At 42.6% G+C, this 16,950-nt stretch overlaps 1 protein-coding gene and 1 long non-coding RNA gene across 6 annotated transcripts in view; one reads left to right on the top strand and one right to left on the bottom strand.

Moving 5' to 3' along the window:
* The window catches only part of LOC110987881 (dimethylglycine dehydrogenase, mitochondrial-like), a 21,140-nt gene extending 4,190 nt beyond the window's left edge, over nt 1-16,950 (bottom strand). Inside the window, exons 1-13 of one of the 5 annotated variants that reach the window (XM_022251034.2) lie at nt 16,795-16,950; nt 12,072-12,292; nt 11,110-11,287; nt 9,436-9,534; nt 8,388-8,552; nt 7,392-7,596; nt 6,688-6,936; nt 5,402-5,600; nt 3,975-4,094; nt 2,700-2,854; nt 1,938-2,155; nt 786-916; nt 194-411 (exon numbers count right to left, since the gene is read on the bottom strand). In XM_022251034.2, coding sequence (XP_022106726.2) covers nt 194-411; nt 786-916; nt 1,938-2,155; nt 2,700-2,854; nt 3,975-4,094; nt 5,402-5,600; nt 6,688-6,936; nt 7,392-7,596; nt 8,388-8,552; nt 9,436-9,534; nt 11,110-11,287; nt 12,072-12,199 — 2,065 coding nt within the window. In that variant the 5' untranslated portion in view covers nt 12,200-12,292; nt 16,795-16,950. The other 4 variants (XM_087136908.1, XM_087136909.1, XM_022251016.2 and 1 more) reach the window with 4 other exon arrangements.
* On the top strand, nt 2,852-4,592 carry LOC110987918 (uncharacterized). The gene is made up of 2 exons (XR_002599346.2): nt 2,852-3,831; nt 3,932-4,592. It is a non-coding gene; the product is annotated as an uncharacterized LOC110987918 (long non-coding RNA).

Below are 16,950 nucleotides of genomic sequence, written 5' to 3'. Positions count from 1 at the left end.
ATAGAATGAGTAAGATGGGTACAGTACTTTTGACCATGCACAGCAAAAAACATACATTATAGCAAATGCCATGTGACAACCTCCCAGCCTACTGAGACACAAAATCTCAGAATAAGGTGTTAAAAATATGATTATCTCTTAACGCTTATGTCTTCTGATAATCAACAGCCTTTTCAAGTCAGTTTGCATTTACCTGTGTAGGAGATTCGGACAGCAGTGACGGGCACACCACCGACAGTGATGTCCTTGACGTCCATGAAGGCGAATGCATCATTGGCCAGGTCGGCGTCAGTGATGGAGGCCAGCACGTCGTGAGATAGCGGCCCTGCCAAGCTGAGGCAGGCTGTGCTGTCAGTGATGTTGTTCAGGGTGACTTCATAGTCTCCCTTCCAGGCAAAATCCTCCATCCATCTGGTTAAGGAAGAGTTACAAACACATCTCCAGATAACAGCAACAACTTAAACCTTTAAGCATTAATACTCACTTCGCACAATTTACCCTGAAGAAGTTTGAACTCCGTGGATGCTTCATTGTTAATATTGATGCTCTCAATTCACTCCTGTGACTTCCAAATATTTTTAAATGTCTTGTTCTGTACATTCTTTTGTGTATCCAGGAAGCAATCAAACATGATTCACAGTAATCATTACAGTTCTGCTGTTTATTTCCATCTTTTTACATTTCAAATCCGAAGTAACAGTAGCTTCTTTCCGAAACTTGTAACCTATTTCTCTTTCCCTTCTTCCTCATATGAAACAGAGGAAGGAGATATTCCCTAGACTGACCTGAGGTCATGGAACTCTACGCCAGAACCTGTGATGACCAGGAACTTGTTCTCTGCCAGTCGGCTGACGGTCACTTCGGCGTAGACCTTTCCCTTGGGTGACAGCATGTGGCACAGGGTGCATCGACCAACCTAGAAATGGGGAAATATAGTGGGGCCTATTGCTCCTTGTCTGTACTGTTTGCCCATGCCCAACATACATGAGTTTGAGAATTTAAATCTGGACATCAGCCAATCAATGCCCATTTTTGGAACAAAAACAGTGGCATATCTAAGAGGGTTGACACGGGGATACTTTCGTAACCTTCCATTTTTGTGACCCAAGTTGAAATCCCATCCATGTGACTACGGGGATTTGGTTTCTTGCGCCTATCTGATTTATGATACATAGATACTTTCCTAATCTTCCATTTTTGTGACCCAAGCTGAAATCCCGTCCATGTGACTACTGGGATTTGGTTTCTTGCGCCTATCTGATTTATGATACATAGATACTTTCCTAATCTTCCATTTTTGTGACCCAAGCTGAAATCCCGTCCATGTGACTACTGGGATTTGGTTTCTTGTACCTATCTGATTTATAATACACAGATACTCTCCTAATCTTCTATTTTTGTGACCCAAGCTGAAATCTCGCCCATGTGACTACAGGGAATCGGTTTCTTGCGCCTATCTGATTTATGATACATAGATACTTTCCCAACCTTCCATTTTTGTGACCCAAGCTGAAGTCCTGCCCATGTGACTACAGGGATTTGGTTTCTAGTCCTTATCTGATCCATGGGTTTTCCCTGTATCTGAAAATGAATATCTCTTCCCCTGACCAAATAGTGTCTGCTGTATTTCCAGCAATCTCACTATCTCCTCGGTCTCCTCTCTTTATGTATATTCAGACTTAGGAGCTACTACATTTAAAGAACCCTGAATTTTATGAACAGAAATACGTGACAAAATCTTCACAGGTATTCACAAAACCCCAGCTTCAATGTAATCTACAAGCTATTCATACATGAACTGTGACAAATTCATTCCCATCTTATTGCTCTGTTATGTCAATGCTATCATTTAAGAAATTTAGGACTGTTCTGCTCTTCTCTCAACATTGGTGCGGCCACCAACAAGCAGGGAACTACATGTACATAATAGTCCTTACGGCCGGCAGTTTGTTGGCCAGCAGGCTGTCCAGGTATCCGTAGGCGTCTTTTCCCGTCACCTCAATCTTGGCAAACGGGCTGAGGTCGATGATCCCGGCTCGCTTCATCACCATTTCGTACTCTCGCCTAACTGGCTCAAACCAGTTGGATCGATGGAAGCTGGGCTTGTACCCAGCCTCGTCGCCATCCAGTGCAAACCAGTGGGGCTGTTCCCAGCCTGAAATTGAAATAAATACACCGAATAAATCATAGCTTATTAATCGTTTTCCACTTGTTACAAAACTGAGCAATCTAAAAAGATGATACAATCTTGCTGCTGATAGCCATTCAAAATTAGCTTTGAAAATGAGATATGAATGATGGTTGGCATTAGGCAAATGTTAGTGTCCTCTTTTTGAGAAGTCAGTCCTGATTTTTTAAGATCTTGAGAAACATTAATGAAAACATAATTAACAAATTAATCATAAACAAATGAATACTTTTTGAAAGGTTACGCCATTTCTGTGGGTATTCCTGCAGGGAACTTTCTTGCCTTTCTCCACATCAATTATTGCTCAGGAAATCAATTATTGCTCAGGAAATCAATAACAGAGATTTCAAGTTCTGAATTATTACGACGTACTGCATCTACATGTATGCTCTCTAGTTCAGCATTCACCGACAATATAAAGAAAACTGGAAATGAATTTTTGGTCTGAATGACAGTGAGGGTTAGTCTTTACCACTGTAACTCTTCACGTTGAGCACAGTCCAGCACTCACCTGCATGAAATCCAAACTCAGCTCCTTGGGATTTGAGCTTTTCATAAATGCCATTGATACGCTTGGTCGGTCTGCCCGCCCACCGCTCTTCACGGGGCCAGCCGATGGCGTTGTTCATCCCGTACGTCTCGCGGGTCTTGATGCTCGTGTACTCCCTGCAATTAACAAACATTCTGAAATTTCTGAAAGATGCTCTTTGGGGTGAAAGCAAATTGGCAAAGTGGTGGCGCATCAGGTAAAAAGAAGGTAGCTGTACCTATCCAATGAAGAACTTCTTGAATGGCGCCTTTCAAGAACACAGAGTGTTCTTGTGGGATGTTGAATTTACCTTGGGCTAATAAAGCAAAGGGTTGCAGTAGCCGTGACATTAACATAGAATACTGTATTGATAATGTGCTATCAACAATTCCAGGATTTCAGTGTGTCCGCCTTAATTTTGAGGAACCAATTTCAAAAAAGCACTGAAAGCTGAGGATAACAGACAGGATGTTAACACCAGACACATCCCACTATAACATTTCTATGAATGCTCCATGCTTATTTGTGGGTCTAATGTTACAGTCGGAAGAAGCACATAAAAACTGCTAAACAAATCCACGTGCCAAGCAAACCACAACAGCGCATGAGTCCTAAAAACAATGCATGGCTAGAAATTTGCTTCTCACTGGACGAATTCCTGGGCTCGTCTATACAGCTTGAATTCATCTGCTCTCTGGTGCAGGAACTGTGCACGCACAGTGTGGCATACTTTTGAAAGCTACTAAGTTTTGATCCAAGGATACACATTTATGTTATCAACCCTGTGTGGATGTTCCTTCACTCTTCAGTCATTGTGAAAACTCGATAAAAACACTAATTTCTCTTAAACTGTTAACACTACTTTTAAGCTGCACTTTGTGGACCTGCTTTGTTTGCAGGACGACACAAAGACAGCAAGGCTGGCACAACGGTTCACGCTAGGTCAAACAGAAAGTGGAAAGTGACCGGCTTTCAGTGGAATGCGCACAGCACAAAGCACCTAACCATGAGAAGAGAAGCAGGTTCCTGAACGAAGGTGTGGGACACAAATGGCTTTCAAGTGTGGCTGTGTCTATGGCAAAAGGCTTCAGCCACTGGAAAGTGACTCCCATGGGTATGTGTGTTATTTCTAGACCTAGCCATGACATTTGGACACGGAAACAACAATCCTATTCTCAAACAGCTGCTTTTACATTCAACTTTCTTCCTAACAGCGTGAATGATGTTTCTCCTCCAAGTAATGGTGCAAGGACTGACCTGCTTGTCCAATTGCCGAAGCGATTGGCATCCAACTCCACCAGATCATACGGTGGCTCCCCGTCAATCATCCAGTCACTGATGTACTTGCCGTAGCCCCCGGAATGGATGATGCCGTAACTTTAAGCAAGAGTAAACACACAGACAAAACAACTAACTTAGTCATCTAGTTACCAACAGTTCACAAGCTAGTACTCATGTGGGATTCGAACCCATTTCCTTCACTTCCTTGCTCAAATACTATTCTTCACACTTGGTCAAATAAGAGTGCGCTTCATTATCAATCAAGGACAAAACTTAACATAATTTCCACAAATTTCCACATGCCAAGCATACCTCTGGAAATTTCGTTCAATCTAGTTCGAACGGGGCAAAAGATAACAATGTATTCAAAACTGAAGAATGTTGATTAAACACGCTCTCAGTTACAAGTGGTTACAAACCACAGACACTCTTTGTGGATCTGAAAGAGGCACAAGCCAGTGATGCTTGGTTTACATATTAACATCAGTAGATGCAGAGAGCATCAACAAACAGTCCCTGATGTAGGGCTGTGCCAAATATCCGAATATTTGATCGATTATCAAATATTCCAATATCATATTCTGAATTTGAATATTTGAATAAAAAATTCATGAAAAGGGAGAATTTTCTTTTGTTTTAAAAGAGAAAAATCGCACTATGGAGGCTTGTTAAAAGCAAATTCAAATGAAAAGTGAAAGAATATTGTATCTTATGATTCAAAAAGTAAATTCTTCATTAAAAAATCTAAAAGGAATAGAAATCTAAAAGGCAAGAAGTACTGTTTGTCTATTAAATCTTTAAAATCGTTGCTGGAGATCCTTCTAGAAATGAGAAGCTATTACAGTGATTATAATGTACAATTGTGTGCGCTATTGCAACTTATGTTATCTTTATCAACAATCTGCCGGTTGGTATGACCGAATACTCAGACATGTGATTGAATTGAAGATCAAATATTCCAATAGTGCATTATTCAAATCGACTCAGCCCTACCCTAATGACATGTTATATGGAAACAATTTATTGAGATCAACTCAAAGGATAAAGATTGCCTGCATCAAGCTGTTAGAATACTGTTGGCCCACAGCAACATGTAGACCGGCCCATGGGCCTACAAAAATGTCCCTGCCACATGAGTACCATGTGTTTCGACCATTTTCTCTTCATGACTAAGAAATGAAACCCCAATTTTAATAAAAAAACCACCTCGCCAAAAATTAAAAATACTGGATTTGGGCACAAGTTTAGCTTTGAGAAATGATAAAACTACCCCCCCCAGTAAAAAGGCATGCCACATATTCCATTGTGTCTTGAATTCAATCCCTGTTACCGAGTCTTAACTTTCTGCTTGCTGCCAGTATTTGTTATGACCGTATGGAAATGAGGCTTATTCAACGCTTTACCCAGTGCCGCAGGCAAGCCAGAAGTTCCTGAGTCCCTGGTAAGGTCCCACCATCCCCAGGACATCGGGGCTGTAAGTGATTGGTCCACAGACGACGCTCTGGATGTCTGCAGTTTGAAGGATGGGAACACGCTGCATGGCCCCTTCCACATGCTCCATCAGTCGATCCATGTCACTTTCGAACAATTCTTTACCAAAGCCTGAAATGGATGACAAAAGCAGAAATGACCTTTTGTCAGTCATAAGATTTGCATGCAGATTTTAAACCAAGAACCACCTGCACTACATGAGACCTCTTGGGGATTAGACAAATCAACTACACGAGGGAAAGTCTGATCATGGCTTTATATTCTATATGTGTAAATCAGTAACTTTACAAGTAACATGTTTTTTTCTATTACGGTTAACTACTTCCTCACTGACAAAAATTTGCAAATACAGGCCTGGAAATGGTATCTTTCCATCATCAATCTTTAGACTGGCAGAACCGCAATATTCTTGAGACTTTCTAAACTGATTTTGTTATCCATTGTTCCGGCACTTTCCCGAGCTGGTCAGACATTTAAGGATTGCTTTAAAATTCATGAGCATGCAAATGATTCCAGGTCCCTAGGACCGGTCTAGTCCAGTTCATTCTGGTAATTGTCAAGATATTCTAGGACCCTGGTAACAGGAAAAATTACTGAGTTCTTATAAGGAATTCCATTTAAGTACCGGATGGAAAACTAGGAACTGTAATTTGGCAAAGCTTTCTAGGGCCATGCTTCTAGCTTTCCTTGGACTTTGCATGGAGAGTTGTGGGACTGGTACTGGACGATACTTCAAAGATCGTTTTTATAGAAGGGCAGATGACTCGAGGCTTTTCTGAAGTGCTTTCAAAAATTTCCCAATTGCAGGTGGAGAACTGCCTTCAAACTCTATGACCCCGGTTTCCAATCGACACATGAACTGGATTTTCAGTTTTTTGCCTGATTCCATGTTTTTTTTCCTTGGAACGTCATTCTGAGGTTTCCTCCTATACCTAAAACTAAAAAAGAATTCATCTTCTCTCTGGCCTCCAGGTTTACAAAGCCTGTCTACTTCTGAGGAATCCTCGGGTGTGGTTTAACCAGAAAGGATTACAGTAAACAAAATTCTCAAGACCATGGGCCACGGAAGTCAGAAATTCTGGCCAAGTCAGTGATTGTTTGGGATGCATCGAAAATCGGTAAAAGAGCCCAAATGGGGTTGATAAGGGCCCAAGTGGGGGAGGGGGGAAAGAAGAGGGGGAAAGGGTGTCACACCTACCCGGGGGCACACCGTCTCTAACCCAGTCATCCTGCTGTTTCATCTTGTGGCTTTTCTCATAGGGTCCAAATAGCAGGCCCGACCGCTCCTGCCGGAGGTAGTAGGAGTTCTCCAGGTCCCGGATGACTGGAGGCTCCCGCTTCAGGGCCTGCACCTCAGGGATGGAGGAGGTGATGACATACTGGTGTTGGATGGCCACCATGGGCAGCTCCAGGCCGGCCATGCGACCCACATCTGTGGCCCAGAATCCTGGGTTAATGAGAAGCCAGTGGGGGAGAAAGAAATGTTGCTTCAATACAGTTAAGGTCGACAGCAGGTGCTTGGCAATAACTAACCGCCCCCGATGAGCCCTGACAACACTACTTCTAATGTTCCAAGCTAGCTGCACTGGGAGCTAGAACATGCAGACAGCAATCCCAACTGAAGGTACTTCAGATCACTGCCCTTGTGTCTTGCCTCTGCAATCCAGTGTGCTGGCCTTAATTGTGCAATAACTGGTGAACTATGCAAGCGGGGCGCTGTGCTTTCCCGTCGGTACATTAGGTTGGACACTGACATGCACAAACCCATCTCATGAGAAGGCCACAAAGCCCATACACGTACTCAACCACAACATAATCATTCCATCAATATGGTGACATTCTGGTCAGATGTTTATGTACCAACGTTAAGAGTTCCCCCTAGCACCCATGGTTGATACCGACCTGCAGCATTTACGATGCGCTTGGCAGTCAGTGTGCCATGTTCAGTTTCTACATCCCAGCCTCCATCACTGCGCTGCTTGAGGCCCTGTGTGCTGGCTGGCATGTAGATCTCGGCTCCATATTTACGAGCTCCAATGGCGTAGGCTTGGGTCAGAGAGTAAGGGTCAATGTGGCCATCTCCTGGATTGAACACGCCACCCAATATCTACAGAAACAAAAATGATGCATATAAACAAAGACAAATGTCCGGCCAAGCCTTCATTTCTGTTGAAGAATGAAGACTGTGCCACCGTACAACTTTTGGAATTACACTGACATGCAATAACAGTTGCTTAGAACAGCACTTGATTTTGAAATTTTGTTGCATCGTTTTGAAGACATAGCTTAACTTTATCACATGTATGCCAATTCAGGCATGTGGTGGAATAGAGTGGCCTGGCCTGCCACTCACAGAAGGCCTTGCCCGAAACTTTGGGTACCTCAGTGCTGTGTATGAGGCCCCCAATACCATGAGGCACTGAACACAAGCGGGAAAAAGGAAAACTGTATCAAGCTACCACTACAATCACTTCTCAAGCACAAGTACTGTAACTTGTTTAACAAGTAAAACCTGGTACTAACGGTCCATTTTTACACATTCTTCCAATAGTCACGCCATTGGACTCCTAAAATGCTCCACTTTTTTTGTTTAAGTTGTTGCCAGTCTAGTCTTGGTTTCTGGATTTAAATCATTTTTTGTCACTCTTTATTGCAACATGTTGAAGAGAAGCAGCCCTTGAAATATGTATTTAATATGTATTAAAACTGATGTGGTCTTTGTTGCAGGAAAATGCTGGAAAGTCATTGTTTGCGAAAGAATCACTTTGCAACGTTGGCCTAGTTGATGTTGCTTGACATGCCAGTCTGCAATAATCCTTACATTGTTCAGCTTAAAGTTCTTGCATAAACTTTGAAAAAATTTATCACACTAGTCTGACAGATATGATGTACCCATACCCCATCCATGTTCAGTAGAGGGTGGAGTTCGGCCACTCTCTCTGGCCCTATCAGCTCCTGCACTGCTTTGTGCCAGCCAGCTCGCGACATCTGGTACTTGGCTTCGTCCATGCGATCCGGCGTGGTGAGGAGACGCAGGCTCCCCGGCTGGTGGAAGCCCACTTGCTAGGTATTCGTGGTAAGAGTGAAACAAAAAAAATTCACGGCGATTCAAATTTTAATCTGATATATATATGTGGAAAGAAACTCCCAAAAAAATTCTGGTTGAGAGTTCTCCTTGGCAGCCAAATAACCCACTGACGGTTTGAAAAGCTTTCAGATTCTTACTGGAAAAATCCAAAAGTATATTTTAAAAATATGCAATTATTTGAATCTTTGACAGGTATTTTGGAAATGTCTATTCTATACTAGTCGAGAAAACGGCATTTCTTTGGAGGCGTAGGCAAAGTTTCATACTCACAACCAACCTCACCACCTCCTCCTGCCTCCTCCCCCAAAAAATGAGTGTAAGTTACAACCAACAGAATGAGCACCATCTTGTGAACAATGTCAGATTGAAAGAAATCAAGGAAGTTATAGCTGAGTATTGTCACATGTCAGCCTCCTCCAACCAGCTCATCAATCAAATTGTGCTCACATCCAATTACTAGCACAGAACAGATTACCGTCTTCAATACCCTCGCCACTCTAAATCCATCCAATATCCAACAGTTTTTAATTTTGGTATTGAGCTGAGAATGGATAATCCTGTGATCTGATTGTTGGATTTTATTGGATCGGGCAGGTCTCAACCAGGTTTCAACCTTTTGAAAGAAGAAAGAGGTCCATACGCAGGGACCACTGCTTTTCCCTGCAGTGAACTATTAGCCAACTAAAAGCAAAAAGGTACACACAAGTCAAACGTCACAGTGAAAATTTTGAGGGATTCACTTAAAAACATTTACAATTTTACAGACCAGTCTCATAGGGTTTGTGGACAGCATGTCAAGCAGCGTCCGTATATGTATGGAATTCTTTCCCTGGGCTCATCAAGAAATCCACTGATTACCTGTCCAGTTTCAGCCTCCAACTGTTCAAACAACTTGATGCTGTAATGATGGATGTTTTTCAAGTTGATGCCGGGATGAAAGTATGTGACCAATCCAGCCTACAAGCAGAGTCAAAACAGATTGGGTGAAGTCTTGCCGCAAGGTTGATCAAAAACATGACGTACCATGAGACAATGTAGTCGAAAAAATAGTTCTGCTTCCAATTACAGGCCTCTAAAAAATAGGGTCGGTAGGTCAGAACAAAATTTTCTTTTTGGGGGGGAGTCAAGTTTTTGTGCTGATTGAATGGCATGAATGGGGATGAAAGCTTCCAAACATTGCCACAAAAAATGATAAAAACTTGCCTTAACCCTAACAGTCCTCAGTCCTCCAACAGGTGAAGGATTGAGGAGTGTAAGGGTTAATCTACATGTATGTATAAACGTCTAGAGTTGATAATTCATAATTATGGATAATTCACACCACTGTGCAAAACGCTCGTCAGGTAATCACAACGACAAACTGGCCAATGTTGTCTGTATATTGTGTGGTAAGCATGCATGCGGCATCCAGGTGGGTTGGCGATAAAACTCATACCACGGCAGGAAATTTTGTGGAAAAACGCTCGCTTCCAGTACAAGCAAAACAACCTCACATTAAACTGGTGAACACAGAAAATACATACATGTACATAGACAAGAGATCAAGTTCTGTGAATAAACTTGCTGAAATCTTCTTGCAACATCAATGTGTTTTTTTTTACCTGCAGCTGAGGGCAGTGTGCGTGTACAGCCAGTCGTAGTGTAACAACGCTATTTGTATAGACTGGATGCCACATTTCCATCAAATGTTCTTTTGCATAAATGTGCATGGTGCGGTGGGAACCAGCTCAGCATTGAGCTTCGCACAAGTGTTTTCACCACTGCGACAGCGAAATGCGAAGGGAACTTGTGAAAATAATGGACCCGGCGAATATATTATAAGCACTGTAAACTTGGTGCTTTTCTGAGAGCTTGTGAAAAATTTACAAGCTTACTCTGAGGTGGGACTCGAACCCACAACCTCCTGCTAATATCTCCCTAATGCAAACAAAATCTTGAAAAATAAGGGAAGTTTCTTTTCAAAAGTTGCAAATTTAAGTTGGAAAAAAGAAAAAAAAACAGCATTCTAACGTGAAAAAAGGTCTTTGAGAGGTGTTTTGTCAGGACAGAAAAGACAACAGGATTCACTGTTTTTTTTTAAAGATTTTTAAAAATTTGTTCTAACTTGCCGATACAAACTCTAGGGTCGCGCTGAAAAATTAGGGTTGGTCGGGAAACTGGAAGCACAGGTATTTTTTTTTGGCTTAAGACCAACACAAAAACTTCTATAAATGATATTTTTGATTGAAGCAATACACCACGATAAGTAAAGGCACAAATGTCCATCTATTGTTATGGTCCCCCCAAGAGAGCTAGTTTCCAGTGAAAACATGGTGGAACAGATAAAACTTGATTCTAGGAAAAAAATGGGAATTTGCAAAATGCAAAATCGGGATACCTTGATTTTTTTTATCCTTTCTGCTGAGTTTTTCAACTGCACAGGCTGGACTTGAACCCCCAATATCCGGAATTAACCATAGGCCTTAAGATGGATGCTATGAATCGAGAGCAAACCTAAGGCACTCGGGTGATTGAGTCAATACATGTACTCACCGCATGCCACGTGGATCCTGCTGTCAGCTCAGACTTCTCCAGGAGTACCACGTCTTTCATGCCGGCCTTGGCCAGGTGGTAGGCTATGCTGGTCCCCACACATCCTCCCCCAATGACCACCACCTCTGCTGTCTCCTTCAGCCTTTTGCTGAGCTTTCCGGACGTTGCTTGCCCATTGCTATGGAAGGAAAATTCCAAATGCTTTTTTCAATAAAAAACACTTAACTGTTACAGATAAAATGTAAAAACAAGCTTGTTTAGCATTGTTTGCACATTTGGATGGGTGTGTGAACAGTAGTCCAAAAAAGGGAGCAGACACAAAATGACCTGAAAACGAGCTTAACCCCTTCGCGCCCAGAATTTCTTCCCAAAAGCTGACTCCAAGAATTCCAGCCTCGCTTGGCCACAAAGGCCACCTGCCAAACCGCAAATTCTCGGTTTGTGGCCCTGCGTGCTCTGCACACTTTGAATTACAATATGAAAAGGCTCATTGTTCGGTGGCATGCGGCTCTACTCACACTTTCACATTTCCGTTGCCTCTTTTCACAGTGGGGACTTTGTGAAGCTGGTGATTATGATACAAATTCAGTCTTTTAATTTCTGGGCTACACACCAAAGCCAATATATACAAGAGCCAGGGTCTGCTTTCTTTCATCATGCTCGCTCGAGCATGGGCCGAGAATAATAGCTGAGAATAATATCTGAAAAGCGGGCTGAGGATCTCAATTTTTACGGCGTGTTTAGCCGCGTCCAGGCGCGAAGGGGTTAAGTTGTGATTAACTCTCTCACAAAAGCAACAGTCATATGGGCCATGACATAAATGGGTGGGGAACATGGTGAAACTGGTACCCCCCACCCACTTGAGAGTTGACCAACCTTCCCCACAGAAGCAATATGTCCCCCTCTAGCTCCTCCAACTTCCAAAAAACAATCAACACCCGTGACAGGAACTGTTAACGTACCTAGAATTATACACGTTGTTCCCTGTGGAGAAAGAGGCTAAAGATGGCAGCCATGCGCGGCCCGGGTCATGGGCCAGACGCGACCTCAGGAATGCCTGCGTGATTCGTTGATGTAGCATGCTAGCCATCTCTCTGGCAGCAGTTTGTAGGAATTCACATGGACGAGATGCAACACAGTCAATCAATCACTCTCTCAATGCTGGCGCCGGATCATTCAAAAGCTACATGATCAAAAACACAAACACACACACTGGCACTAAATTTTGGCACCAGTTTCTAATTTTCACTGAGTAATTACAGAAGATCATGAAATTCAGAAGAACTGAATATTTTCCTATTTTTGGTCTGACAGATTCACAATGTAACTCTGATCATGCTGAGTATTATCTTATCATGAAAAAAAAAACACTCAGTGCTCATTTGCTGCTTCACATGTGAGTTACAACCCAGTACTCAACGTACTCAAGAACAAGATTCAAGAACAGTCTTTTGGAAAATAATGTAAAGTTCCACAAATAGAGAGGCCTATCACTTTTTTCGGGAAGAATTCCATATACGAAGTTCACTGTAATATCGCGTAATTACTACAAAAGTATCCTTACTATGATCGCTGAATGAAGACGATTCCAATAGGCATTGAAGAGCTGAACATCATAGGACAGAAATATGGAGTTTTGGGCACACTTTTGGAGCTACACATGGACCAGGTTTACATCGACAGGCGGCCATCTTTGCTTCTGAAGAACATGGCGAATGCGCACGACGTGTGCGCATGAACCGAATCATATCCGGAAAGAACCATTATGTAATAGGGGTTGGGCTGCCACAAGCATTGAGGTAATTTTATGCATGAATCCGCAACACGAGGAGTGCAGAGGGCCGTCATCTGTCTGGATGGATCTACACAGTTCACGAAATGCTGCGCAATGTGCCCTACTGTACATGTACATGTACATGTACAATTTTTACTTGGGGGAAAATAGTGCGTGTTTTGCGACAATTTTAAAGTTGGACAATTTCTTTAGAAGGAAAAAAGGGGCCCAATTTCTTTTACAGACAGTTTGTAAGTTGGACAATTTGTTTAGAAGGAAAAAAAGGGACAAATTTCTTTTAGAGAGTGCTTGTCAGTTGGAGGAGTTTTTTTCTATATTTATACAGAGGGAAGGGGAAAAGGGAGCTGAAACCTGTCTTTAGATTATTGTGTGGCTATCTGCGCTCTAAAATGTGAGGGGAGGCTTGTACAGGAGAAGAACATCCTTAAGGATTTGATTGAAGTGGTCTACTCCTGCATGTCGGCAGCGCCACATGTATTCGGCCAGGTAGAACCCAAACTGGTCGCTTCCACTGTGTGGATAGTCACCTCTCTCACCAATTGCGCGTAAGACTCCAATTCTCGCTCATAGTGCATGTATTGCTAATGGATGAAGCAAGACTCCACCTAGCCTGAGTTCTTATACAGCATTGGAACGAAATTCCTTCTTTCGTACGGCCGACTGCATTTCTACTTGTTCTTTCTCTTTTGGTTTACATAATACGACAGAGATAACTCACGTCATACAGTCAATTGTGCTAAGACATGTACCTTACCTAGTTGATTTCCTTTGGCACAACCTACTTATATTAACAACGGATAGCCACATTTATTTATATTCAAATATTCTAATTTATACAAATATTCGTGAATAATTACATATTCAGTTTCATAAATATTTAATTTTTTTAAATATTCATCTTGACCTCATCGTGACCTCTCCTTAATTCAACCGTAACTTTATATGGAACATATCGAGTTCCTCCGGCAACAAGCGCTCGTGTGGCGTGGTCAGTTAGACTGCTGTATTTCTATACCTAACAGTTCTCTTCATTGCAGGTTCGCTTCCCCTTTACGACACAATTTGGATTAAATGTATTAAATGTGTATACTAACTGTAATAATCCTTGTACTAATGACAGGAAAACTGTGGAGAAATAAAAGGACGGGATAGTGAAGGAAAAGGAAACGGTAGACGATATAGTAGGGGAAAAAAAGAACGGCAAAAGGACTCACTTTTTTGCCGTTTTATTGCGTGGGGCCCCTTCTTTTTAAACCTGTCCCCCTAAGTTACTGAACCCCCTTTCACATCTCTATCCCCCAAAAATAAATGTCGCCCCTTTTTAAATCTGTCCTGGAGCAAAAATTTCTCCTAAAAAGTGAACTTCGTATATGGAATTCTTTCCCTTTTTTCCCTTGTAGTGGTTTTTCTATTGTAGTGGTGTACTAGCCACTAGAAAGTGATGTCAGTCCAAGTTAGCAGGGAAGATATTGAAGCATTAACTTAGTTGGTTTGTACATACATGTAAGGTGCCAAGAGTTGTCCATACATGTACATGTATCTGTGTGCATAGTGAAGGGAACTATACCCCAAAACTGTGCGGTTCGTCGTCCGCCGCATTCCCACATGCAGCGGACATCAAACCCCACAGAGCTGTTATGTCCCAACTATAGCATCAGCCCCAACTATAGCTGGTACTGTCCCAGCTGTAGTGCTGCAGTTAGGCAGACCAAACTACAACAGTGCATGTGCCAAAGTTATTTTGTTTCCATCCACAAACCGTGCTATTAGAAATACCGGTAGGTTTTAATTTATGTTAGGTCTATGTCACAGATGAAGGGTCACATTTCAGATGAATTACATCAAACATGAACTGCATCAACTCAGAGATGGCTGAGAAATTTTCGACAGAAACTCGCAAACAATAGTTGCCTCAGCTCAACTGCAGCACTATACATGTAGTTGGGATGGACGCTATAAACTTGGGACATAAAACAGAACTCTTCACGAAGTAAACACTTCTATTGAGGGGCTGCATGCTGTGCCCTCACAGAGGACATGCCTACTATTACTAGTACTACGCTGGGAAGGGCATCCAAGACTGTTGCAAAATGGCAGGTAGCAACCACATCACGCCAGTGAAAATAACTGCAACCATGGTTACGCACATGAACCAGCCAGTCAGAAGATCAGGGTAGGGCCTACTCAATCTTTTCCTTGATGACAGTATGTAGGCGCGCACGTCATAGTTGTTTTCACCAGCAACGCGGTGAGGTTACTACTATACTAGTAGTAGTACTCTACTCGTCATTTCCCAGATGTCCGCCATGTCCTCTGTGAGGGCGCTGCAGGCCCTAGCCCATTAGCCTAGTAGTAGTAGGCCCTACTTTTTAAATTCAACATTTCTGCGATAACTTAATCTAAATTTACCAATGCCGACCGCAGGAAAAATTGTGATGTCCGTATTATCAAACTTCACGAAATCCATGAATACACAACATGTATCTTTAACTTACCGCCCCAACGGAAAATACAGCCTTACAGGTACGGTAACAACGTACATGTACATAGCATGTTGATACATGGAGCTCCGGTCCACATGCCACCGGTCACCAGGTCGCTCTAGCGCCCCCACTGTGTCGAAATCAACAGGCTACGGCTGCTAGCTGGGGCAACACAGGGGGCTGTCAGCCACGGCGGGTACGTGTTTCCAGCCGTAGCCACGACTTTTGGACAGCCAAAGATTCGATTTGAATCATGATCCCGATGACACTATTACAATGCTTCACGTTCGCGGATCTAGATCGGGCAATACTAGTTGGCTATACCCCCCAGAACTGTTGTTCTTCTAACTTTTTGGTGAAATGATTCTACAGGTTTTTCTGTTTAGTAATCTTTAAGAAGAGTTAGCGATTGACATAGAGGCTACCAACCCACTTAATCACCCGAGTGATGCATAATTTACTAAGTTTCTCATTTTTGTACCTTCGCCTGACCGCAAACCTTTTTTGTAACCTTATACCCATGGAAAGAAATTAACCATTTCAACTCCCAGTTTATAATATCGTCATGCAACGACGTGATTCTGTATCGCAAGTGGTCCGTTCCCGTGAAGGTTGCTAAACCATGATTCACTTCAGGTAGGCTGAGTCGACCTGTACTGGCTTGACTCCCATAACGACTGAGCCCAGTACACACTGTGTCTCATCATCTTCAAGATCCTACAGGGTGATGCTCCGGCTTAGTTAGGTGATCTTGTCCAGTCCTGTGCCCCAGTTCATCGGGGTTGAAAGTCACCCAAAAACATCCTACTGGAAAAACTATGGCTAATCATCGTTTGGGGGAGAGAAGCTTTTTCGGATTGCAGCACCCGAACTTTGAAACTCTTTACCGGAAAATGTGAGACTATTGACACATTAAAGGACAGATTAAAATCCTATTTGCATAGACAGGCATTTGGTTAATATTCCTCAATTTATCGTTAGTATTGGACCTCTTTGCTTATTAGCGCCATTTGTGCCCGTCGTTCGTGGCGGATAGGCCTAGGCCCCCTACTGGTGCTCTAGAAATTGTCATTCATTAATTTCGGTCTAGACTTACCGGAATGCTGTTGTATCTTCAGTGGTCGTTACAAAGTTTAGTGCTGATTTAAGCGACAAACAATGGCCAGTGTATGTTGCAAGCTCATACTTAGGTTCTCGCACGCATTTCTAACAGCTGTTAAGATGAATGGCAGTAATCATGCACCATATAAATTAACGTACCTAGGCCTGCATGGGCGGAGTGTATTCCTGCCGAAACAAATAAACCTGAAGGAGTGACTCCTTGTGGAGTGGATAAATTACTCTAGGCCTACACAAGGACCTATCACTGTACACGTATTGCAGGGCCTAGAAAGATATCATGCCTACCTTAATTTTTCCATTTACCCAGCCTCGTAGTGATGTCGCAGGAACAGAAAGCAGTATTAAGTTGATAAGCAAAGGTCCGCCCAATGCTTGCAGGTCAGAGTGCCAGAACCGGCTAGTACGGTCCAGTGCACTCCAGTTGGAAATGTCAATACATCT

The sequence above is a fragment of the Acanthaster planci genome, linkage group LG05, assembly GCF_054643075.1.
Source record: "Acanthaster planci isolate LZ-2023a linkage group LG05, COTS_SCS, whole genome shotgun sequence".
Classification (NCBI taxonomy): domain Eukaryota; kingdom Metazoa; phylum Echinodermata; class Asteroidea; order Valvatida; family Acanthasteridae; genus Acanthaster; species Acanthaster planci.
Note: the sequence above shows the minus strand (reverse complement) of the source record. Positions and strands in the feature narration are given on the sequence as shown.